The following is a 27,862-nucleotide window of genomic DNA, read 5'->3' as shown; positions in this document are numbered from 1 at the left end:
GGGCCTTCCACATGGCAGACGAGAAACATACCACTGAACCAAAATTTAATTGAAATAAATTGATTAAATAAGATTAGCTAGCTAATGGCGTTTATAAAAAAGTTAACCCGAAGAAAATCCAAAAAGGAAGTCATGCGCAGATAACGGGTCACAGTTTGTCAAAGCCAAAAAGTGGACTATTCTTAACAAGCAAAAAAATAATAATTAAGTATACGTTAAGAATTTGGTGATTATTTACACTGAAAAGGGGAAATAATGTATTATAAAAAGCTATGTCTTTCTACTTTAAGGTAAATTTGAAATTCTCTCCGCTGGAGTACAGAGCCAAAACAACTAAATTGTCTCACCATTCAATTATTCATAAACCTTTGTTCTTTCTTTGTTCTATACATGACAAAAAAAGGTGTTTTCTATAAAAAAAAAAATACCCCAGACTTTCATGTGAGACCTCATAATTAAGGTGAAAAACAAAATGTAATCAGTAATATTAAAAAGATCTGCATTCAGAAGTGAGATCCAAAACTAAAAAGTGAATACATAATAGTATACAGTAGCTGCGTTGTTGCTGTAGCAATTATTAATTATGCTTGACAGCTAATTAGTTGCAGGTAACAGCGATTTTCACAACAGCTGGCAGATTACGTTTGTGAATTCAGTGCAGGTAACAAACATTGGAATGGATACAGAGGGTGTGTGCTTTCCACTTTCTCGCATCTTTGCAGTGAGAAAAAAAATACGTCTTTCACAATGACATCTTAGGAAGTAACTACGTAAAAGTATCCTCTATTTACAGCACCATACATACTTTGTTTAAAGTGTCCTTTTCGTATTTCTATACCTCCTATACTGAACTACCACATGTACATCTTTGAGGTGTCTATCTGTGAGATTTGAGGGTCAACGGACCCTTCCTTCTCTTTCTCAGTCTCGTTCTCCCACAGGTTGATGAGCGGTGGGTAGAGCTCGTTGAGGGGAATCGAGGTGGCGTGTTGCATGTACTTCTTCAACGAGTGATGGCAGGACTTCTGCTTTATACGCCTTCCCATGTAAAACACCAGCAGCGCCATGATACAGATGGCGAACATGGAGCCCATCACCGCTGCCAAGGCAACGTTGCTCGGTTGGGCGACTATCTCCACAGCAAAGCTGGCTTCTTTGGTGGTGATATTGATGCACGACTGCTGAGTTTGCTGCTCTGTCGACGCCATGGTCAGGCAGACTTGGTACTCAGTTGAGGGTAATAGGTGCGTGAGGTTGTATTCTTGAACGTCCACCGGGACCTTTGCCGTGTAGCTAATGTGAGGGTTGTTGATTCTCATAGTGGCACTGAGCCACTTGGGTTGAGGAATCTCATGGCTGGCGACATGGGTAGTTGGGTAAACTTTCCATTCTAGTACGACAGATTGTGCATGGATGACTTTGGCAAGGATAACCAGGGCTCCAGTGGTGTTCCGTTCACCTTGCTGGTTGGCGTTATGCTGGTCATCATGCCAATTACTCTTGTCTACAAGCACAGAGACACTTCGAGTGTCCGCACCTTCTGTATTCCATGCCACACAGGTATATAAACCAGTGTCCCCTGGTTCAACATTGAGGATCTCCAAAGCACCTTGGTCCTGCAACCTGTGCTTTTTCATGCCATTGTTACCCTCATTCAGCGCTGGGGATACAACTTCTGAAGTGACTTTATCACCTGTTGGGGTTACCCAGTAAAACTGAGGAACAGGGTCACCTACAGCACGGCAGTTAAGTGTCAGGGGCTGACCGGCTGTAACATTGAGCTTGAGAGGCAAAATGTTCAAGGAGATAACTGGCAGGCAGGTGTTACTTGCCGAGTCCCAAGTATTTGACACCACCTCCTGGAGAGAGTGCCCTGCCAGGTTTGGAGGAGAGGCACACATAGTGATCTTGGATTCCAGAAGCTTGAGACTTGACTGGTTACTAAAGACTGGGCCCCATATCGAGAGGCAATCACACCTGAGGGGGTTACTATGGAGGCTGACCTCATCCAGGTTGGGAAAGGAAGCCAAAACCTCATGTGGAAGGAGAGTGAGGTCATTGTTGTGGAACAGCAAAGTGCGCAAGCTGGCCATGCCGCGGAATGCCTCGCGGTCAACATAGGAAAGACGAGGGTTGTTGTAGACCTCCAACTTGGCCATCTGCGGGAGGTTAGAAAATGCATTTCTTTCCACAGCCACAAGATCGTCCATGTTGTTCATGCTAAGCTCCTCCAAGTGGGCAAAGTCCCGGAAATCACCTGCCTGAACAACCACAATAGGATTCTTGTTGAGGTCGAGGAACTTCAGGTTCGGCAGAGCACGCAGTGCGTCTCTGGGCACTTCTGTCAGTTTATTATCGAAAAATGAGAGACTTTCTAGGTATTCCAGTCCTTGAAAAGCTCCAGAAGGTATTTCCCTGAGGCCCATGCCAGCTAGTACCAAACTGTGTAGTTTAGAAAGAGGACGAAAGTTCATGTCTTCCAAACCAAGTATGGGGTTCTCACCTATCATAAGGATCTCCAGATTTGGAAGGGATTCAAACCATTGACTATCAATAGCCACCAATTTATTTGAGTTTAGATGCAGCCTAAGCAGGTTCCCTAAACCAGAAAAGGCATGTGGGCCAATTGAGGAGATCTGGTTGTGGTTTATATAAAGCTCCTCCAAGCTGACTAAATCTTTCATGCAGAAATCAGGCAGTTCTTTAATTTGATTTTCCTCCAAGTAAAGGGTGACCAGTTGGGTTAAGTTGCCCAGACCAGCATCTTGGATTTGTGTGAAGTGGTTCTGAGAGAGGTCCAACTCAGTGAGATTGACAAGAGTCCGCAATTCTGAAGTCACCACGGAGATGTTGTTGCTCTGGAGAAGCAGCACCTGAGTGTCAGAAGATATGTTTCGTGGAATAGTACTTAGATGGAGTTCGTTACAGTCCACAGTCTTGGCCTGATGGTAGACAGACTGAGGGGTGTACCATGGCCGTGTTTCACAAACACACTGTGCCGGGCAGAATGTCGATGCCAGGGAACAGTGACATGTAATCAGAAGGAGCCAGATGCAGAGCAGTGGAGTGAAAATGGCAGCTCTTTCCATGCTGAGGGTCTGTAGGGAGATCTCAGGTGCTTCAGAAACGCAGATGTCTATAAAACTGAAGTAAGGTGTTGGCTCACCCAGTCCTGGAAAACAAAGAAAGAGCAAAGAAAGAAACATGTTAAATGTATGAATGTAGTTTAGGCTATTAAAATACTTAATTGCATATTTTGTATGTATTTCGTGTCCGGTCAAGTAGACTACTAGAAAAAATGTTATTCAAGATAAAGTTTGAGAGGTGAGATCTTGAATAAGAATAAAGTCTTAACTTTAAATGAATAAATAAATGAAAGAATGAATGCAGAAAACATTTTCAGTACAGTCAGTACATGAATATTCTTTGTCCCACTTTACATCTGACCTTCAGTTCCCATCAGCACAAGAGTAGAAACTGTTGCTCCTGAGACTTTTTGATTAGGTCAAATGAATGAATATAAACGTGATACAAACTGAGAGAAGGAAGGAAAGAGTGACATAAAACTATAAAAAATAAACAGATATGAGAAAGAAAATAAAGGAGACAAATGTGTGAAAAAATAAAGAAGGACAGAGAAAGAAACAGGTTCCCTTCAGCATCATCGTAAATGGTGACTGTTTATAAGCATATTATGACGGCATGACCTGGCTTCAGTTGGTTGGGTTTTGTCGTGTTAGAACCTCCAGAATTCTCATCATAGGGACATGTGTTTAGAATCTTCACCATCCAAAGTTCTCGATCATAAATTATGCAATCGGCATGCAAGGTTCTTTAAAGTGATAATGTATTATTTAGTTGTCTTTCATCTCGGTCAAACTGAGAGTAACCATTTGTTGAGTGTACGACGTTGTGGCCGATGTATGCAAAAAAGCACCTGCTGAGCTCGCAGAGGGGAAAAGATAAAAGCAATCATGCATCAAAGAACAAACTCTCCGTGTAGTCCATCTCAATACTTGAAAAAAATAAAAGCAAGCAAAACGTTGAATAAGGAGCAAGCACGTATTCCATGAGAATGATTCAGGGTGCTTTTACTTTAAATCTCAACAACATAATATAACCACAGTGCAACGGATATCGCAAAAGCTTCAAATTTTGTTGTGCATTTACACCAAAACTATTCCTAAATCTTTTATCAGTGGATCACTGGATCACTACATTACCCATAAATAATACTTTCTTTATTATCAGGTATGGACTTTTCCTGAACTTGAACTTAAACTATGATGAGCCACACTGGCATGTAAGCAAACGTTTCCATCTGACACCTCTGGAGCTTATGAGCTGATTCGAGCTGACAGAAAGCGAAAGGAGGGAGCTGGAGGCTGAAAAGCAGAAGTGGCTAATAAAATCCACTCCCAGCTCTTCAGCCACAACGCTACATGGGTTGTTTTGCCTGAACCAAAACACCTGATTTAATGCATGGTGAGCTTTATAATTACCTGCTGAGCTAATTGCATAGAGTGCAAAATGATAACCATAATGTTAAAGTGCTATTAAAAATAAAACAAAATGATTTTCTGTTTTATATATGTATCTTTTTAAATCTGTCACAGCACCAACTCCGAAATAGGCGAATCTGCCCATGCTATTCATGAAATATAAATGGAGCCTGTGTCCGATAACAAGGCATTTTTGTCTCCAGCTGGTCCAGTTTGCTACTACATGAGCTTATTATAACCGTCAAAGACAGAAAGGTGAATATAACTTCCATGCAATCAATCATATTTCCCAGCGGAGCTTCCCTCGGAGTCAGGGCTGCAGAGAACCAGGCTGCCAACGCTTAACTGGCTTCATTTCAGCAAATCATATTCCAGAGCAAAAGATGACGAGCGAAAAACCCGACACTGGCATGTAAAACAGGCTGTCTGCTCAGATCTGCGGCTCCTTTAATGTGTCCCTTACAGTGAAAACCCTTCACTTTAACAGAACCGCGCTGGTTTGAACAAAGGCGAAACATGGACTTGACGCCCTAGAAGTGGCAGGAGATGAAAACGAAAACAGGCCTGGAATGATTTCAACCCCTCTCTCCGATGCTCCCTCGACCCCGCCCTGCTCCGTACTTTGATTCTTTTCAAGCACTGCGCACAAATTGACTCTCCAGGGAGCTTTGTCAGGACATAAAAAGAGAGAGAGTGGCCAGATTGAGTGCATTATAATGTTCGTGAGTGCCCAACAAAGGAAGGAGGTACCCACTTTTCCCACCTGATGCTATGATGTGGGGGAAATGTGACCCAGATACGTCTAGGCAATGTCTGTGTTTTTCCTGCCACCCCTGGTGGTTTGGGTTTAGTCTGTGGATGTTTGTGAGCCGCTTCAGCTTTAAGAGCACTTTTTGTTTTTTAATGTCCCAAAGTCTCTTTTGGTTTGCAATGCAGCATCCACCACCACTAACTCCAAACCTCCATCACCACATCCTCCAACATCACCAGATCTTTATCATTTGGTTTGCACCCACCACCACTACCACGACACATCCACGGTCCACCATCATCACCACCAAGGAAATATCTTATTATCCAGCTAATATAATAGTCAGGAAAGCATCAAGTCAAGTCCACATCTTCATCTTCTCCGCCTCCACATCTCAGATGCAATGCAAACCCTCCACCACTACCTCCACACTTCCATGATCTCCACCAGCATCACCAAGAAAATATCTCGGAAGCAATACAAACTCACCTCCACACCTCCACCCCCACATCTAAGAAAATATTTTAGAGACAGGAAAGCATCAAGTCAAGTCTAGATCTTTATCTTCTGGTCTGCAACCCAAAGCCACCACAACTCCTCCAGCACTACCTCCACACCTCCACCACCACCATCACCAAATATCTCATAAGCAGGATGGCATCAAGTTGAGATCAAATTAAATCTTTCTTTATGTGCCTGATTTTGAGAGCAGGTCACTGCCCAACACATCCCATTATCTGGTACACCATCTTAAAAGGAAAATCTAAAGTAACATCAAACTCTTAATGAATGTTTGTTCAAGGTGTCTTGGTCACATCATCACAAATGTTGACTTGTGTGACGCATAAATTGAATTTCAACCTTGTTAGAGATAATCAAATCACCAGGATTCCAGAACCCACATCTGTTATCTTGGAGATGAAGGTTAATAATAACTCACGTCTTGATGTGTCTATCAGTAAATAAAAATTATTGAGTTCTTCCACAGACTTGTTTGTGGAATCTGCCTAAATTTCTGGGATGGAGAGATGTGTCAAACCCCAGATGTGCAATTTTGCACTGAGTCATGACCAAGGTACGAGTGGAAAATTGATGATGTCCACCATTTTTGTACAGAATTAACATTTAAGCTGTTTAAGCTGGCGATACTAAGATGATGAGAATAAGGAAAGGACAGAGAAACCCAATTGCAAGTTCTTTTCAAACTCAAATCTCTGAACATCACAACTGCTTTGGCTGTGTAGACTTTGGCATATTAGACGTCTACAGACTAATGAAAGAAATGGGAGACGTGCTATCTCTGTTAGTTTTTGTTAGTCCTTAAATCTGGTTCAGAGCAGAAGAAGTAGGAATGATCGAGAAATGTGAATGCAGCATTTCATAAGTCCATATTAGATCTATAGCCATCTCGAAAGCTGACCCACTTTTCTGTTCCTACTGGTACATATATATCCATATTGCCTGTAGGACAGAGGTCTAACCCTAGACATATGTTTTTTCCTGGGTTCAACTGGCTTTTCTTCACTTGTTGTGAGAATTCTGTAGCCATTTTAGCTCTAGGCTACGGTTATGAGTGGATCAGCTGCAGCCTGGCTTGCTTGCCCTGGATGTGTGATGGTCTCCGGCACGCCTGTCAGATCCTATTAACTAGCGGTGCACTAGTCCAGGACCGTCCCTTCCCTTTCGACCCTTCCGCTCAGCAGGGATTGAGGCCATCTCGCCTGGTGCCATGGAAACCTGACAGGAAGTACATAAAAGAGATACGCCCTTAGGGCCAGCTTTCTGGTTATGCATACATGGGAAGCTTCCTCGCATTCAAAGAAATGCACCATGGGATAAGGGAGTTTAAAACGAAGTAAAAACATCACCAAAAACAAAAAGATTTTAGCTTCATCGTGTTTTCCTTTATCGTGTTCTAGGAATCCCAGTGCATAGCGGGTTTTTTTTTTTTCTTCTTCCTCTTTATTTTCTCACACTACATTTTTAAGCTCACAAAGAGTTTCAAATGATCAGAGTCAGGTGGCAGGGCAGGGAAAACACTCCAGGAAGGGGGTGAGATCGGAAACCATGTGTAATGGCTGAAAATGGGAGATAATACAATACGATGTGATAAAAGGTTTTCCAAAAAAAAAAAAAAGAACTCCAGACAAGTACATTTATAAAAAAAAGTCCCCTAAAGGCTGCTTGTCGTGTAGACTTCAAGCTTTATTCTAAACATGAAATGAAAATAAAGCACTGGATTTTAAAAGCAAATTGTGCATACTAAATCATTTGATATTTTAAGACGATCTTACTCATCGTCTCTACCGCTTTATCCTGGATACAGCATCGCAGGACGCCCAGGAGACTTAGGGCATGAGGTGGAGTACACCCTGGACAGGGGGCCAATCCATTGCAGGGCACACACATAGTGTACACTATGGGCGATTTGGGAACGCCAAGTAGCCTAATCTGAATGACTGTGGTAGGAAACTGGAGTACCTGAAGAAAAAACACCAAGTACAAGGAGAACATGCACACAGACCCAGAGGTGGGAATCGAACCCAGACCCTTGAGGTGCAGGGTGACAGTACTAACCACTAATTCACTGTGCTGCCTATTTTAAGACAATACAGTACACGTCGATTTTCTAACGAAACAGCAAGAATACCAGTGGGGTCACATAAAGTAAATAAAATAAAAAATTACAAAAATTATTTTATTAGGATTTAAAAATGAAAATTAAAATGTTTTCTGATGATTGTAAAAAAATAATACTTTTTAGATTTTTATTGTTTTTATTTTTGAATTTTTAGGATGCAATAAAATATTTTGCTTCCAATCAGTTTCTGAATAGTACATAAATAAATTAAACATAATAAAAGAAAACAATGTGAAATTTCATTAATTAATAAAATATTTTACACTTATTTATTTATTTATTTATTTAACTTTTATTACATATATTTTTATTATTCTTACTTAGTAACATCTTATTTACTATTTAGAAACTGATACAATGCAAACCACGGTACTGCATCTTAAAAAAATTTTTTTTCTATATTAATAAATTAGATGAATAAATAAATGAACAAACACACAACCGAATAAAAATACCCATAACCTCTTACACCATTATTATAGCATAAGTTTCTCCATCACACTGCACAGTCCCATTGCAATGCTACATAAACAGCAAATCTGAACTTTCCTTCCCTTTCTGTGATTAGATTTCACCACATGGAGTCACAAACTGCTTGGAGCAGAAAAATGCTTTCGAATGAAGACAGATCTATGTGTAATATAAAAGACACTTCATAATGGAGTCAGGAATCAGATCTTATATAACCAGGTTTTAAAAATGGAGAGTTTTTCAGTTGAGCCTCTACTCACCACACATACATTATTGCACAGTGGAATTCTTTATTCTGCACAAATCCAAGCTTTTCCTAAATAGGCTGGGATCAGAGCACAGATTCAGCCGTTATACTGTACAGCACCACAGGGTTAAGGGCTTTGCTCAACGGCCCAACAGTGGAAACCTGGGAACGCTGGGGCTCGATCTGCTGACCTTCTGGTCAATAACTCAGAGCCTTAACACACTGAGCCAACATCGTCCCTTTTACAGAGCTGGTTATTATAGTAGATTTATTGTGTTTTTAACATACACATTTGGGTTAACGAGGGTTTCTTAATATGATATCGATCAAGCAGTTCGGTTAAAATCATTGTGTACATTGAGAAGTGCGAGGCATCTTTTACAGGAAGAGATGAAGAGAGATGAATGGACAAAATGAAGAAAAGTACTGAAAGTGAGTAAAGGAAAATAGAATGACTCTAACCCTATCCTCTTATGTATTATCATCTATCTATCTATCAATCTATCAATCTATCTATCTATCTATCCATAATGTATGTATGTAAAACCGTCACGCCGCTGTAACAAGCGTTCCTTGCGGTTTAACCTTAGGTGGTCATCACTGACTTGAGGCGGCGCAGAATTATAAGGGCTGATGAAACAGTGAGGAGCGACAGCATGCGGGCATCGGGATCTGCACACAGGCAGAGCGGCGGGTAACCTTTAGTAAATAAATCGATAAATCTGATTTCCTTACCTGCTTAAAATCCTATAACTACTGTAGGATTTAATTATTAGCAGATTGTTCAGTGTTTGTGAAATAAATCTGTATGGCACATGCATTTAAGCAGTTGTTTAAAGGGTAAAGATTAGAAACGTGCCAATTAGGTATTGAGTAAAAGAGGCATTACTACAGTATGCAACAATACTGATACTCATACCAAAACAAGTAACTCTCCTCTATATTATTCATCGATTAGAGAGGGGTAGCAGGAGGGGTATTGCAAGATAACCACTCACGCCTTGACTTGAAATCTCGCATTCTGTCCCAGTGCACAACTAGAGAACCTTTTTGACAACATTACATTTATGCATTTGGCAGCCACCCTTACCCAGAGCGACTTAAATTTTTATGCAACCCATCCATGTACTGTACACTATGCTTACGTCACAAAGTATCATACAGTGACGGATTTTGGTGTCTGAACAATGAATGCAAAATGCAAGAAAATGAGCAGGATATCCAACCCCAGCATCAGCAGGGATGTTCTGGGTTTCATCGTGTTTACATTTAGCATTTCAACCTGACCTAATAGGAAGCCCTGTTGTGATTCACTGTGATTAAAAAACTTAACTTCTTCAAAGTGCAATCAAACCATTTCGCTCCTTAACAAATACCTCTGATCATTTTTCCCATTTCGGCCAACTAATGAAACCTATTCAGCAGAAAACGCACGCTTTCATCCAAGCCTGTCTATAAGCTCCAATCCTCCTAAAGTCATGCCCGGATGCAGCATGGCAGTGCCAGACAGCGTAATGCTGAATGACAGACGTATCCTAATCCCCGTGACCCAGTCCCACATTACCAACAGAGCCCTGAGCTCCATGTTAGCACGTCTGTGTAATTCCTCCACACTCTTTCTCCTACAGGATTTTTCAGTAATATCAGGCAATACTCGACACCAGACCTGACACTGTGTTTATACTCTCATTATTACTGCTGCAATATTTAATCAAGCTGCCAGCGCTGACTCACAGATGAAATTATTTCACACTGCGCACATGGTTTTCATCCTGAGAAAGATAGCACGAAACGAAACGAAACGAAACAGCGAGTCAACGGGTGGCAGGAGCGCAAGGTGGAAAAACAGTTACAGAGGAGGAGGATTGAAAATGATATAAGAGGACGTCCTTCCAGTGGGGTCTCCTGGTGTTGGTGATCAACAGGGCAGTTCTGTTCACGCACATGACACTAGTGCTGAGCAATTCATTCAAAATTTATGGTGCAAAGTCATTTTCAAATGTTTTCAAATGTTCTAGTCTTTTTCGCCTTTATACAGTCCCATGAAAAAGTATTTGCCCCTATAACTATTATTGCTTTGCATATTTGTTACATTTAAATGACTGAGATCAGTAAATAGGAAATGCAGGTTTTAAATGATGGTGGTGGTTGTGTGATGGTCTTGGGCTGCTTTGCAGATTCAGGACCTGGGCTCATGACCCTAAACAGGTTAAACGTTCAAATGTGGCTGAATTAAAACTATTCTGCAAAGAAGAGCGGGCCAAAATTCCTCCACCGCGATGTGAAAGACTCATTGCCAGTTATTGCAAACGCTTGATTGCCGCCAAGGATCTGGAACAGTTCTTGCAAGACTGGTATTGTCAAGTGCATCCGTAAAACCCAGCAAGCGCCATGATGAAACTGGCGCTCATGAAGACCTTCCCAGGAAAGCAGGACCAAAACGTACCTCTGCTGCAGAAGCGTCTCAGATTAGAGCCGTTATTAAGGCTTTAATGAAGAGTTTAAGTAGCAGATACGTCTCAATATCAACTGTTCAAATGAGATTATTGAATATTTTAGACGCCTTCAACATTGTGTTCAAACTTTAGACTGGTAGTGTATTATTATTATTATTATTATTATTATTATTATTTTATTTTATTATTTTTATTTTACCTTTTATTTGACATAATTTACAGTTAAATCATATTTAAAGGCCAAGTTAAACAAAAACATTTTTAAGTTAAATAAATACTGGATGCTTCCATAATAATCATGTTTAATAATCATGATCTTATTATTGACTATAATAATCATGGTTATGATTTTTGCCATAATCGTGTAAAAATCTAGTGTAAAAACTGTCAAACTCATGTATCTTTCGAGCTGGTTCATATAAAAATCTCTGGGGTTTAGCAGCTTCAATGTGTCTGGCACCGACATCATCACCAGTCCTAAACTTTCCTTATCCTTTATGATGCATGCATCTTCATGATTTTATGCACAGGTCTGCATTTTAAAATAAATATACTTTTCGTTAGAAAAAAAAAAAAATCCTTACCCCAGCCATTAGAATGTCTAATATTCACAGAACATTTCCAGATGTTTTCATCAGACTCCAGTGTCTCCAGTGAATTCAGTTCTTCCTCATTGTTTCCTAATATTATTTCATCATATATGTGAGTTCTCCCATTGTTATTATAAGGTTCCATGTATTGCCCAAAAGGGACAATAAAACAGAGATTCTTTACGCGTGTGTCTTTGTCTCTAGGCATCTGTGCTAAATGACACGCCTAGTGAATAAAAGTGAGACAGAGAAGCTCTCCGTTTAAGTGCATTAAGTGCTGCTCAGTGGGGCAGATCCCGGCCAGATCACGCTTTAATAAAAAGTTGCATCACTCAGTCCTCTCCACGGCTTGGAGTTTAATTTAAGAGAGATTACTGAGCCAGATGTTCACGAGACCACTGATGAAAATAACCAGGTTATATGGGCTTATTTCCTCTTTAATACAACCTGAAATCTTTTCCCTCACACTAGTCATTAGTTTTCTCCGAGGTACACAGAACCCCAGCATGTTGACTAAATCTTCTGTTTTCAATACAGATTTGTGCTTTCTCCATCTTGACTGACAGGATGTTACAGGATCAGGTGCAATTTCTTGCAATAGTCAAGTCTCACAGTCTCAAGTCTCTCTCTCACACACACACACACCTGTGTAAAGAAAACTCATTTCCAGGTCATACTGTGTACATGTTCCTTTTGCAGTATAGATAATACGATGAATTGTTCATTTATTTTCATTATTAGCAATGCGAACACATACCTTTGTACATTATGATCAGAAAGCTAAACACAAATTTACATCTCGTATGTCCAAACACTATTCACTGTCTCCAGTTTTACCCAAAACTGTCACTATGAGCTCACTGGCACTGAGCTGTTGAATAAGGAAATGTGTCCTAGTTTTACATCATGGTAAAGGTCTGTTAGAGTGTATAGATATATCCCCTGGCTGCATGTGTGAAGATATCTGTTCTCACATTCTAACCAAAAATTCAGATTTGTCCAAATTCATACACCATAAAAAAAATTGCTATCCTTTTGTCTTCAAGACTAGAGACCTATTGAGGATTTGTCCACACCAGAGACCTGTTGATGACATGTTCAGGTCTAAAGACCTATTGGGGACTTCTTCAGGACTAGAGACCTGTTGGGGACGTCTTCAGAACTATAGACCTGATGGGACAACTTCAAAATTAGAGACCTGTTGTGGACATCTTCAAGTCTACAGACTGATCTGGGACATCTTCACGACTATAAACCATTCGGGGACATCTTCAGGACTAGCAAACTTGCTGGCGACATCTTCAGAACTAGAGACCTATTAGGGACGCCTGCAGCACTAGAGACCTACCTGGGACGCCTTCAGGGTAGAAATCTGTTGGAAACACTTTAAAACTAGAGACCTGTCAGGGATGTCTGGGACATCTTCAGGACCTTTTGGGGGCATCTTTGGGACTAGAGGCCTATTGCCACAGTCAGGGATGTTTTCAGGAGTAGAGACATATTAGGGATGTTGTGGACGTGTTCAGGACTAAAGACTTAGTGGGAAATTCTCCAGGACTAGAGACGAATTGGGAACGTCTTCAGGACTAAAGACCTATTGGGAACGTCTTCAGGACTAGAGACCTAGTGAGGATGTGGCTGCACGCAAGGCATGTTGAGGATGTGTTCAGGACTAAAAACCTACTGGGGACATCTTCAGGACCCAATAAAGCATAAAATTTTAATACCCCTGACATCTTGACATCAAGACTTATTTTCAGTTTCCTTATACTAAAATCATTGTGAAGATGAATTTAAAGACTTCTTGCATTTTAATGACTTTCAAGTCTTGCATTTTAATGACTTTCTACAGATGACCTGTAGGCCAGTCTGCATGGTCACTGGGAGAACACTGTCGTCTTGAATAAAGCATGAACTTAGTTTTTCCTACAAGATAACCACTCACGCCTTGACTTGAAATCTCGCGTTCTGTCCCAGTGCACAACTAGAGAACCTTTTTGACAACATTACATTTACGCATTTGGCAGCCACCCTTATCCAGAGCGATTTTTATCTTATTATCCATCTGAGCAATTGAGGCTTAAGGGCGTTGCTCAAGGATCCAACAGTGGCAACTTGGTGGTCATGGGGTTTGAACCTGGGACCTTCCGAAGGACCCCTGCCTTGTAACGTAAAATGGAAACGGAAATAAAATATGCTATTAAAAACACTTTGCTCTTTTTCTACATAATAAAGCTGATTTGGCGGACGATGGGTTTTATGCCGAGCGGCAACCCAAACCAATCCCTGGTGCTCTGTGAACGCCAATCAGCCTCACAGTGGAATCAGTTGGTGTGTTTACACGTGCACTTACAGTACAACCCAACATTTTCTGATTTCTGTAGTTACCAGATTAACCCCAGAAACCGACTAGGAATTATCCACTACGAAGAAACTGATAAGAAAGAAACCCCGATCCAGGAAACTAAGGGGTTAAACCGGTTATTTAAATCCCATACCATAGTATTTAAAATCAGACTGAAGCTGTTATTGGATTTCAAGAAATCCAATCCTAGATTTTAGCTCAATAATTGAGTTATTTAGTGCCTGTTTGACGTTAATCTGATATCTGTTGTTATTTTTACATCTGTTGTAGTGCACGAGCACAACAAGCCCCGAGACGCAGTGAAGGCAACAGAGCAGCAGGGTTTTTCTTTCCTGAAGCAAAGCTTCATATAAACCTGCTATTTTTGAGCCAGTGAAGTTCCAAAGCAACTGTAGGGGTGTATAATAAGTACGGCTTTTATTTTCGGGAGAAAACAACTGGAATTACCGAGTGACTGATGTGGATTTGTTGTAAGGTGAGAACGGCTACCGTGTTCTTGCTTTCGTATTAATAATTCAACTGAGACTGAAATCTGTAACTTTAAGTCTTTAAACTGATTTCAGATTAATTTACCAGTGTTTTAATATTTAAGTTTTAAGTTCAAGAATTTTCAACTGAACAAACGAGTTCTGTAGAATGAGTTCTAATTTCAGCGATGTCACATCTGACCAATCAGCAGCGTGATTTAAAACCCCTCCACCGAACACAATTTGTCTTTCTTTCTTCCTGCTCTTCCTGTCTTTTTCCTTCTTTCTCTTTATCCCTTTCTTTTTTCTTTTTGAAACATTCTTTGGCCCATCATTTCCTCCTTTCTTGTTTCTGCTTTTTTCTCTTTTTGTCTTATTCTTCCCATCTTCCTTTTTTTTTACTTTTTAAAAAATTATTTGGCACATAATTTTCTTCTTTCTTTTTTTGCTTATCACACTATCTATCTAACTATTTTCCCTTGTTTTTCTTTGTATTTTTTCCCTCATTGTCCTTTTTTCATTTTACCTCTTTTTCATTTTTTTTAATTAAAATAATTTTTCTTTACTTGTTCTTCCTTTTATACATTTTTACTGGGATTTTTAAATCAATTAATTAATTATTTCATTCTTATTAATTTATTAATTTATTCATTCTTTCTTTTTTGCCCTGTTTTGGTTGTGGCATATTGTTTTATTTATGTCCTTTATTTCTTACTCATCATTTACCTTATCTATTTCTGCTTTTCTTACATTATTTTTTCTTCACCTCAACATTTTTCTCTTCACTCTTTCTTTCTTTATCTTTCTTTCCTTTTCATTCTCCCCACTACACTTTTTGGTTCTCCCTTTCTCAGCCACTCTTTCAACTTACTTCTTACTTTCTTACACTTTTTCCTTCTTTCTTTCGTTTTTTGTTTTTCTCTTCTTAATTCTTTCTTTAATTTTTTCTTTTTTCTTTAATTACTTCACATTACCTTATTTTTTAAATTTGTATATTCTTCCTTTTATATTCTTTATATTCTCTATCTCACTGTTTCTTCCTCGTCATTTCCCTTGCTCCTTTATCTATTTTTTACATTTTTTCTCTTCTACACACCACTTCCTTCCTTCTTTCTTGATCTTTGTTTCTGCATCTTTTTTTCCCCTTTTCTCTCCTTCTTCCTCACTGTCCCTCTCTTACCCTTTCCTCACTTCTCCTGCCTTCCCTACACCATCTCTTTCTCTTTACCGCACACGTTCTTAGGGTGTTTTCCTCTTTCTTCATTCTTTCTATTTCTATCTATCTCATTATGTTAATTTGCTTCATATCGTTTCTATTTTTCTTTATTAATCATTTCTTTTCTTTTTTTGCTTTTCTCTACTTTTCTTACTTCTTCCACCGTTCTTTCGCCATGATGTCATTTCCTTCCCTTCTTCCTTCCTTCGTCTTTTATTCATTCATCCTTTACCGCTCGCCGTCTATCTCAGTGAATGGAGTTTATTATCAGACCCATTATTCAGTGTCTCACAGTAACAGCGAACATTCTCACACACCCACACACACACACACACACACACACACACACAGACACTTCTTAATAAGAATTCGACAGCTGTGAGTTTCCTGCTCTTTCACAGCTGTGGTGTAAAACCTGAGGATGGTTACAATGGTGTGTTTGAGTGAAAGTAGCGATCACTACACCTCCGCTTTCTGAACACACTCTTCCCTTCTCTTCCGCCACGCTCCGACACAGACTCTCATATTTGCAAATGCATTGGAGGTGATGAAAAATGTATGCTCAACCTATTAATAATTGAGTCAGGTCTAGAGTCGGGTCTTTAATTTTCCAGCCCTGACTCTTTTTTTTTTTTTTCTTTTCTTTTATTTTTCTCGGTGGCGCGCGAGCGAGGCGGATGGAGCAGCCGTTAATTGGTGCAGAGAGCTAAATCTGGAGTGCCACGCTCTGTCAACACTTCTCCAGCATCCTCCGCACCCCTGACCCACACCCTTTTTCACACGTTCACGTGCACATACGTGCACGATGACTGACAAGTCTTCGATTTCCCTTCTGTTCTGAAGGATGGATCGCTTCTCCTGAATATCTTACACGCTTTAAAGCCAGACACAGGTGATTCATTCCTATAACATCTCCAGTGAAGATGCATTTATATGGTTCTTTCTGCACCTCACATCATTTCGCTCAGATTTCCTCCGAAACGATTCCACACAGACACGCTCACATCTCGTCGTCTCTCTTTTGTCTCCCAGCTGAAGCGAACCAATGAGATTTCACTTAATTCAATTCCGAACTGAGACTGAACGCATGCCGGAGGTGATTATAAGACAGAAAGGCTACGGGCAATGTTCTCCTGCTCTGATACCCATCAGCTTCTACAGCTGGGTTTTGGATTTAACGTGATGGTTTGAATTGCAGCTGCCAAAAAAAAAGTTCGTTCTTGGCCAAAGCAAGGTGCTGATTTTATTTTTCTTATGTTATATACCTGTAATACACAAAAAGGGTTCAGAAGCTACTTCTGAAGTTCATGCAACATGGAAGTGACTAATCTTGCTTCCCTTAAAATTTCTAGTTTTTGAAAGAAGATTTTATGTGCCGCAAAAATGGCCATTTTTCAGTCTTGCTTCAAAGAAGTAATAATTTCAAATGCAAATTATTCCTATTTCTTTATATGTATTGATACTAAAATTGGTGTATGCTTTTATAATCATCTGTAAAATTGTTGCTTTAATCGTTTTTTTGTTTTTTTTTTGGGAAAAGAACCATTTAAAAATCTGTAGTGTCCGTAACCAAAACCTGTAGTGTCCGTAACCATGTCAAATTTATGTTGCAATATCTTAACAATTTTGCATTTTTAGAGTAATACACTTTTTCAGGTTCATGTTTTTTCATGTGAAATCTAAATTGGCCAAGTTTCATCTGAATGACAGTTAAGATCGTTGAAAGATTTGAATTCAAAAAAGTTCCGGACATCAAAGGGCATAAAACTGTATTTAGCAAATGTGTTTCTTTTTATCTGATAAACATATAAATGTGTATGCATATAAAAAAAATGAAGCATGAAAATCAAGAAGCAATAAGTGTTATGAAAAATGGTGTTAATATATAATTAACACCATTCTATTATATATAATACATAATCCTATCTAAAAATGCACTTTTTCCCCCTTTATCTCTATTTCTCACTCACATTTTCTCTCCTTTCCCACTTCTTCACACTCTTCAAACTCGGAAAACTAATTTCTGATAAAGAAAAAGCACAAAAAAAGATAGAGAGACAGATAAACGGAAAGAAAGAGAGATACAGCGGAGAGATACAGGAGCTGGAAGCAAAAAGCTCGTCTCATCTCACGGGAGATGAATCTTGTTCAAGGACACAACCGGAGCTCTTTCATGATTGTTGAGATATAAAAGAGGCCGCTCTAGTTTTGTATTTTTTTAAATTTTATTCCCTCCCTCTGGCTCTTTCGCGCTCTCTCTTTCCGCCCACAGGAGCACTCGAATTGAACTGCGGACTCTCCAAAGTTCATTTAGCCCATCCTCTCCATTCGAGCCTCTCCGTAATGAAGCTCTTCAGCGTATTAGCGCGAGCACTGACAACATCCTCCACGCCACTCAAACCAAGCGTGAAGCAGCCGGACGTCTAAGCAAGTCACTTGAGGCAGGTCATTTCACGCTGAATCATCACGGATGTTACACAAGGCTCTTAGCAACCGAACTGCATTAGCAAGTCGATATCGGCCCGCGTCCTTCATAAACACGTCCGCTGAGGAATTTATGCAGTTAATGCAGACGGAGCTACTTCTATCTCGATATGGCACTGCTGGGAGTTTTAAAAGAGGCCCGCAGCTCTCAATGTGTGTGTGTTTGAAACTCGTACTGCTCGTGTGTAAGGAAATAAACCAACTGACATGTGTGCAGTTCTATTTTCACCCAAGCTGAGGTAGGAAAGTGTTACATCACAACTAGGGACACTACAGTGTCGCGGTTTCATGGTTAGTCTTAGTGTATGAGCCCAACTCTACAGTACCTCATTGACGGCGTTTCAAAAATCGAATTTCGGTCTATTAGGGTACCCGAGTTGGTTTCCTATTACAGCACAAAAATATAGCTGGGATTTCACAACACCACCCCCTTCTCTGGACTCGCCCCAAAAACCCTACCACAGCAGTCTCTGTTTCTCTAAACCCTTAGGTTGAGTTACACTGAGCCATGCTTCCACTATGTCCGCGCAAAAATTGGGTCAATGCAGTAAGAACTTGGCAGGAACCAACGAAACTGGTAAGGACGTACGGTAATATTGTCCCCCTTGATGTGGTCAAAAAAAAAAAAGCCTGGAGAGCATGCAGTAGAAGCAAAACCGCAGGAAGAACTTAATGAGTCCACACTAAAGATGGCATTGATCAGGTAACTAGCACTACAGATGGGAGAGATTGCACGAAGTTCTGACTGAGTTGTCAATGGCATGACGCTAAGTTGTTGCTCCGACGATGACGCTCTCACAATGACCTCTTCAGGCTCCTGCTATAACCATGGTAGGTCCAAGTCACATTGTAGAAGACCATATTCTGGTGCTTATCACGTTTATGGCCTTCCTGCAGCATGTTATCAGCGTCTTGTGTCACGTTCAGAGAATTAAGTATAAATACTGAATGCAAATTCTCACACCATCACTTCATGATGAAAGGCCTTGTGCATTTCAGGGTATTTATACCATCGTGCCGGACGCCATAAGGACAACAACGTAGTAAGCGGGTGATAAGCACCTGACAGGATCGTGCTGCAATCTGATCGGACATGCTAATATCTTGGTTCGATCTTAGAGCGCGTGATCATGTGCGTGATGGGAAACTGGTGACAACCAGATCTTGTTACGCTCTTACCCCTTTCCCACCAAGGCGATTCTGGTGCCTCATTTTAAAGCAGTTCTTTGAGCCCATGCACCGGCCCTCGGACAGAAAAACATGTTTCATTGCGGCAACGTCACTTTGCTGGGTTAGAGGAAAGAACCGCTTACGTTGAGAGTTGATGATCGCCGTCTTTAAACTCACAATGCAATAGGCAGCTCAAATGCTTTCTAGTAATGTTAAAGCCAGGAGAACTGCTCGCAAAGCCATGTTAAAGTTTGCTAGAGTTGCTGTTGTGTTTGCCGCAACCATTTTTTTTTGCTGCTAGCATTGCCGCTAGCACTTTCATTGCCGCTAGCATTGCTGGGAAAGTAGAGATCTACATGGACGCACTGGGAACTTTATGGTCTTCTTCAAAGTGTGATGTGGACCCTCATCATTTGCTGCTGTAAACAGGATACTGTACACTGCTACCTGGGGTGACACTCCTGGCTTGTTCATAACTTTATAATAAGCAATCAAATCATAGAAAACCGTGCTGTTGCTGACTATCAAAATAACTGGCTATATTTAGCTAAGCAGCACTGCAGACTTTGCAGGTTGTACCGACGTGATAAATACTGACAGTGTAAAACGTTTGCTGGAAAACACACACACATTTGGCTCATACTGTACATCTGGATTTGGTCCCTTGTTTTTCTTTACACCTGTTCTTCTGGTGATGAAATATCTTCTCCAAGTGAGGTTTATCTTCCAAGTCATCCCCTCCAGGTTGAAACACGATGACACATCGGTTGCCAGGTATCTCATTATGGATCGAATACAACCGGCAAAATGACTGAGCTGCTTTACAGTTCCTGGAAATACAGTACAAGACCACACCTTGATCTCCATCTTGTCCCTTCCCCCTGCAATGTGTTTAATGGGTCAGTAGTTGTTCTATGAAAATGGTGCATACAGTACAGTACCTTTGTCTCGTTGTTTGTTTAAAGAGGATTCTTGCGCTTTACTCCATGGAAGCCTTTTAAATGATTGATGAGTCTATCATAATCTCGAGACTTGACTGCGGCATTAAGGACGAATAATGAATCGAGCTGCACCACTGCTGAGTTCTCTCCACTGGCTTCCACATTTAGCTGGACACATTAGTTTAATGTTCGGATGCTCACCTACAAAGATGGAAATGCACAAACCTACCTCTGCCAATATTTAATGATAAAATGGTCAACTCCAGTAAGAAACGAATAAGGCTCGGCTTGTGCCATAATCTGAATCCGTTCGAAGATGTGTTTTGTAGCTCTGAGGTGATAACCTTTTCTTGCTGTCTTAAATATTTGGATATATGCTTACTTATATCCAATAGCATATATATTTGCTTATATATAGAGGTTCCCCGAAAAGCATTCAAATCTGCCCAGCCGTATGTTGGGTTCCTGTCATCTGTCATCTACTGTCTTCTTCTTTGTCTTTCGGCTGTTACCTTTCAGGGGTCGCCACAGCGAATCATCTGCCTCCATCTAACCCTATCCTCTGCATCCTCTTCTCTCACACCAACTAACTTCATGTCCTCTCTCACTGCATCCATAAATCTCCTCTTTGGTCTTCCTCTAGACCTCCTGCCTGGCAGTTCCAACCTCAGCATCCTTCTACCGATATATTCACCATCTCTCCTCTGAACATGTCCAAACCACCTCAATCTGGCCTCTCTGACTTTATCTCCAAAACATCTAACATGGTTGTCCCTCTGATGGACTTATTCTCGATCCTATCTACTGTATCTTTGTCACTCCCAAAGAGAACATCAACATCTTCATCTCTCATCTGTCATCTACTGTATGGATGTTAATTAATCCAGCTAGTAACAACCATTTTTCTGCCAGTTGGATCGTTCCATGGCCCATGCGTGTAGCGCAGCAGGTACAACAGTGAGCTACATATTAGTATGAAAACGGAAATGGAAACATCCTCAAACGCCGACCATAAAAAAGTTCAAAAGTCGACCATCAGCTGGAAAATTCATCGATGCTTCCAGTTTGCTGGGATTCTCAAGAGCCAGTATTGGAACATTACCAGGAAAAAAGGTTCAACAATCCACAGTGCTGGTTACAGTGAGACGCTTATTATAGAGCTGAAGCTTAAACCTTAGATTAAACGCAGAGGACTGCTGTCCCAGAGCGTTGTGATCTTGCACGCCCACACACTTCTGCCTACACTGTTGACACTCGGCAAAAACATCATCCCTACAGTCCTGATGCTACTTTATTAGTCTTTCAGCTGTTTGGTCCCCTGAAAGCAGCCATATGAGAACCAAGATTCACTTCTGATGAAGATGTGAAGACAGCGGTGCATTTATGGCTCAAAATATATATATTTTTTGAAGGGTTATGAAAGCATCTTGATAGATGGACAAAGTGTGTTGAAAAGCAAGGAGATTATGGCAAAAAAATATGTATTTGTCTCTTTAAAAAGTTAATTGAAATAAATTCTATAGTCAGAGTGCGGATAATTTTTGACTCGCCCTTGTACAAAATTTGTTAGCTGCAAACGCGATCCCTAGCATTACTCTGATCATATACAATACGTTTCACTGAAAATTTAAAACATGACACCACATAAGGAACAAGAAAAAAAGGACAGATTGGTACCTTCTTGGTATTTCTAACAATACAGTTCTGGTATTATATTACATTAAGGTCGTGTGTGTGTGTGTGTGTGTGTGCGAGTCTTGTCTTAATATGTACAGTATTACCCATTTTTTTTAATAAAGCAGCGTACTTTACCAAACCCAAGTCGCACAAGTGTGTACCTTCGACCTATTATGTTTGTGCTGTGTGTGTGTGTGTGTGTGTGTGTGTGTGTGTGTGTGTGTGTGCACAAGCAAACCTGATTATTACCGACTATCCTCGGTGCAGTTTTCTCACACACTCAGATTTCAACCACATTAAATCTTGCAGTAATCCACCCTCATATTTATCCTCGCCGCTGTAACACTGTGGCCTGATTTCATTCGCGGCAGGTTGGAGGTGCGCATGTATTTGTCAGGAACACAGATTACAAGCACACCAACTTCAGAACACAGCGTTTCAGCGTTGGAGTGACATGACAGGAGAAAGACACGAGAGAATTTACAAGGAATATTAAAATGTATCTCATATATACACACACAAACACATGCAAACAGCAACTGAAATGGGTTGTGTGTGTATTCGGGGTGTATATTGCACCTGAACACTGATTAAAAACATAGGCAAGTATTCGTAAGATTTAAAAATGATTGACCAGCGTAAGTACCTGTCATTGACGAGAGAGGACTTTGTAGAAATAGTTACAAATATTCTGATCAGCTTTAATGTGATTAGTGATATTATTAGTGCTGGTTGAAGTCCACGTACAGTACATGTCCGCCTGCAACAAAGATGCACCCCTTAATTTTTTTAAACTGCAATTTCACAAAATTACTGTATATGGTACTGGTTTCCACTGGATTGGTGGAGAAATATTAGAAAATTGTGCAAAATTTACAGGCAGGCTCACAGCAAAATTTTGAATCCACTGTCATTTCATCTTATTACAATCAATGAGACACAGATCATATAGAAAAGTTTATGTTTACGCCTTGTTTACAATAAGTTGTACTTTTTTTTATTGTCAGTCAAATACACTCCCTGTTCAGTGAATCACAGATGAAAAATCGAAAAAGGAAATCGAATAATGATGATGTTTTGTCTTGAGCGTGTTAAAATTACTAACTAATCCCTAATATCTATCGGTGCAGGTGTTTGTTTACATTGAGAAGGTAGCTTAATAGTAGCTTATTTTAAAGTAGCCGGCACATAAATGTTCATAACATCGCTTTTACTCAACATTTTTATTTTACTTATGGTGCAGGTCAAGCTTCAGGCAGATTTCTAAAGGAACTACTGCAAAAAATTCATTAAATTTTCTCCAGCCAGTTTTGTGTGATGACAGACAGACAGACAGACAGACAGACATACAGACAGGCACAAAGATGTACAGGCAGACTTACATACAGACATACAGTCAGACAGACAGGCAGAAATACAGTCAGACATACATACAGACAGACAGACGGACAGACATACAGGCAGACAGACATGCAGACAGACAGACATACAGGCAGACAGACAGACAGATATACAGACAGACAGACAAACAAACATACCTACATAGAGACAGACATGCAGTCAGACAGACAGACAGACATAGTCAGACATACAGTCAGACAGACAGACAGACAGACAGACAGACAGACAAACATACATAAATTCGCTCGCTTTGTGAAAGCAGCTTTGCATTTTTAAATCAACAAGAAATATATATATAATATATACAGCGCAGGGCCATTTACAAGGCAGTACTAGTTTGCTAGCTAGCTAGCTGTGCTAGCTTTTTTGCTATAAATTTGCTACTTATTTGCTATATCATAATTAAAGACTATTAAAGTGCGCGTGAGATGTAATAAATGACGTGATCAGGACTGACGATTGTTTTCCGTCTGTTTCCTCAGATCTGTTGATCGGTTTAGCGTTAGCATTTCTCTCGATCTGCCGCTCTCAGTTTGGAACTGAAGCAAGCTGCAATTCTGCTAAACTCTCAAACGTACAAAGCGTTTTACATCCAAGTTGGGATTTTTATGCACTTGAGAAGTCCAACAGCTAGATCTAATTAATGATAAACGGTGCAAATGAGGCGTTTAATGGCTTAAGACAAAAAGGGAACATGGCTAATGGGTTGTAAATCCTGACACAAACATCCTAATATGCTGTACAAGCCCCAAGCCTGAGTCACAGAAAGCTAACTACGATTAAATTCGTTTTAAACAGCTGTATATTTAAGAGCCCAAGAGTGTGTAAAAAAGAGAGGGGTGAGAGATTTACTACACTGCCTTTTTTTCCCCAAAATAATTTTCTCCCATATTATTAAAAAATAATAATAAACTAATAAACACAATACACAATAAAAATTAATGAGATTTGTGCCATTTGTGTTTTATATTACTGCTGTAGCTAGAAATTAGTGCATGATGAAAAGAGATGGGAATCACCTCCTGATATGATATTATAACCATTCTGATTCTAAAAGCATCACGATTTTATAAATATCGCAATTCAATGTAACATTTTTCCCAGATTTTGTTGGAATTTTAAAAAAGTTTAATAGTTCAGTATGGCGATATATGAATAAAAGAATAAAAGAATCATGATTCATAACTGAATCATTTTTAACCCATCTCTAATAGTGAGTGCATTCATGTTAAATGGATGACAGACATTAGGTGACAAGCAGTCATTAATCAGTTTCCACCTCCATCTCAGTCTTTTCTTTCCAACTGCTTTTTTCTTTCTTCAAAAACACACTGTACTATAAGGATGAACAAAAGAATTGTATTTAAAACTGCATTAAAACATTTTTTATGTTTTAAGTTCTTATAGCTTCAACTCTGAAACAGAGCAGACTTATTCCTCAGATGTTGTACCATGTGACCTGATGTACCATGAACTGAGTGAACATTAACACGACCCAAACCGTCGCCTGTAGTGAGAAGATTTGAGCCATTAAAGGCGTTCCTGGCTATCTGATCATGACTGAGAAAACGTTCTACTATGATGGTATCCAAGCACTAGTGAAACTCTGGGGTAAGTGCATTAGTCCAGCAGGGGATTATACAGAAAAATAAAGGAAAGTTTTAACTTACCATAGTTGTGTTCTGTTATTCTGTACAATCAAAAGTCCCTGTTTGACTTTAATAACTTCATTAATGAATAAGGCGAAGGAGCCATGACCTCACCTGCGAGTGCATTTATCAGCACATATTTTCTGCTACGAGTGGCTAATGAGTCGCTACGGTCCAAAGATCAGAAACAACCGACTAATTATTTAACCAGCTGTTAATATTACTACTTTCTCATTAAGGTATTCATTTATTCATTCATTAATTCATATTCTATACCTTTTACCCTGAGTAAGGTCATAAGAGGCCTGGAGCATATCCCAGGGAGCTCAGGGCACAAGGTGGGGGAAATCCTGGATGGGGTGCCAACATATCGCAGGGCACAAGCACACACACTCACACACAGTGGAAAACTCGGAAACACTTATCAACCTACAGGGCATGTCTTTGTGCGGTTTGTGGAAACCGGAGACCCCAGAGAAAACCCAAAAACCACAGGGAGAACACGCCAACTCGTTTTCTCATGATGAGTTATATGGTGCTTTTTTGTACTTGGTTTTATCTGTCTGTTTTCACAAACATGTTCCTGCACAGGAAAATGTCTGTCTGTAGATGCTTATTAATCTAGCTACTGAATTGAAAAAAAAAAAAAACATTCAGATTGCACCTTGACCAATTCATGAAGTGTGTAGGTTGATGTCCCTTAGTCCAATCTGTTTTGATTACTAATCAGACTATATTTAGGTAACACATTAGTGAAGGAGTCTTGACAAGACACTACAAATTTACTCCAGTTACACACACAGCCTGTTCACAGTGGTCACGCTGAATCACATCCATCTGCTGTAACACACAGACACACAGAGCCAAAACCGATAGGACTGACCGCTCAGAAGCCCACATTACTGTCGTATACTCTGCGATGCAGTGTTTCTATTCGAAAATACTGCTTAAACTGAGGAGTTATTTGATTAAATGTAATAAATGTTTTTGTTAAGGTATAAATGGTAAAATTAATCCTGTAAAATATAAAATATGAATAAAGATAATCAAACAATTCATATTTTACACAGCATCTTGGTACACATGTATTTCCTCTGACAATATGGAAATCTTGATGGCAGTTACCTCACCCATGCATACTCATTAGGGAAAATATGGACACAGGTTATGACCGTGATTTTAAAAAAGAAGCATTATAAAAGCATTTACACAGTTTATCAGTCTTTGTATAAGTCTAGTCTATAATACTAGCCTGGATCAATGCGACTCACATTATAATAATCGAACATAACCTTCAACAGCCATTTTAAAGACATAACTCATCCCTGAAGACTCTTTGAGAAATAAAAAAAAAACATTATTTTATCTGTCTTTCTTAACCTTTTTGCCAGGTTGCCTCGAATTAATTACATGGACATAATAAATGCATGTAATGATATTTATTTAGGTCTACTGAAAGCTATGGAGCTTTTTTATTCCTAATTGTGCCACCCACTGAACGCATTTGAGTCGAACAGTACTGAGTTGTACCGTATAAATAGATATAACATTTATATTATACATTTTAACTATTGATGTTAACAAACTGGATATAAACAACGAATACATGCATATATTTTTTTATATTATTGTGAACCATAGATCTTTTGTACATTTAGTTCATATCATATACAGTCCAACCTGATTTAAAAGTACATCATCGGATCCTAGAATCCACTCTCGTACCTGTGATTAGCTTTCGGACAAATGCTTTAAAGGTAAAGTACATGCAAACATTTTCAGGTAAAAGATATACACACTAAACCAGGATGGAAAACAAAAGGTACACTTCACAAATATAATTTTTTTCCTGAAAGTGTATAACAACTTGATCACGAGAACGCTGCTTTGTGATTTCCACCACTGTAACTTAAACAGGAGAATTATCCCATGCTCCACTTTGAGAACTAAAACCTTTGATGCAATGTTTTGGAACCTTATTGTTATTACAGATTGTTACATTTAAATTAAACGTGGCTGACAATACTGTAATACAAGATCATCTGAGATCAAACAAGATAACGTCTGCCAGTTCCTTGTGGGGAAATTAAAGTATTAAAGCAGCATGTTCGAGGGCTGATCAATAAATATAAATAAAATAGTATCATTGCTTGAAATCTTGATTAACCATCTCAGTTATCGTTTCCATCGTGTAAACCAAACGATCCTCTGGTGGGACCTCAAGAGCTCAAGAGGCTCCATTTTTTTTATTTGTTTGTATGAAGTGGGTCAGATTGGATAAAACCAGAGGTAGCTTGTTATTATTATATTAAACACATCGACAAATCGTTCTTAAAAAGTGTGTGTGGTTTGCTTCGGTTATGTGCCTGTAAGTTTAGAGTTAGATGATGTATAGTATTTAAAAGATTTAAAGAAGAGCAGCTGTCCGGTGCTGATTCTGGTGCTGATGCTGAGACTTCAAACTTCAAAAGAATCTGTTTCTAGGCTACAGGATGCTGATCTAGGAAATGCTTCAGATTTCAACTTTAAGTGTGTGTATATATATATGTGTGTGTGTGTGTGTGTGTGTGTGTGAGTGTGATAACGTGTATGAAAATGAGCAGGGATATGAAGTGATAAAGTGCCGCCCTTACCTCCATCCGACGCCGGGTGTCTCCGATGCGCGGTGTGTTCCGCTCCGTGCGTTAATGTGATGCCGCTGGATGCGTTTGTTTGTTTGTTTGTTTGTTTGTTTGTTTGCTTGAATTAAAAAAAAAATGTATTTACGTCGTCTCTACTTCCCCGTCGTCTTCGATCTCTCTCAGCACAACCTCGATGTGAAAACGCTCCGACTC

At 39.6% G+C, this 27,862-nt stretch overlaps 1 protein-coding gene across 1 annotated transcript; it reads right to left on the bottom strand.

Annotated features, from left to right (window-relative positions):
- Positions 1–435: 435 nt before the first annotated feature.
- On the bottom strand, positions 436–27,862 carry si:ch211-180f4.1 (uncharacterized protein LOC100144405 homolog). Its single transcript, XM_053504864.1, has 2 exons — positions 27,662–27,862; positions 436–3,172 (listed from the first exon to the last, which is right to left on the bottom strand). The coding sequence occupies exon 2, from the start codon at positions 3,087–3,089 to the stop codon at positions 852–854; it is 2,238 nt and encodes a 745-aa protein (XP_053360839.1). The 5' UTR covers positions 3,090–3,172; positions 27,662–27,862; the 3' UTR covers positions 436–851.

The sequence above is a fragment of the Clarias gariepinus genome, chromosome 9 (assembly GCF_024256425.1).
Source record: "Clarias gariepinus isolate MV-2021 ecotype Netherlands chromosome 9, CGAR_prim_01v2, whole genome shotgun sequence".
Lineage (NCBI taxonomy): Eukaryota > Metazoa > Chordata > Actinopteri > Siluriformes > Clariidae > Clarias > Clarias gariepinus.
This window is presented reverse-complemented; position numbering and strand designations above follow the sequence as displayed.

Coding starts and splice junctions, on each gene's coding strand:
- si:ch211-180f4.1 (XM_053504864.1), bottom strand. CDS start 3,089: ATGGAAAGAGCTGCCATTTTCACTCCACTGCTCTGCATCTGGCTCCTT.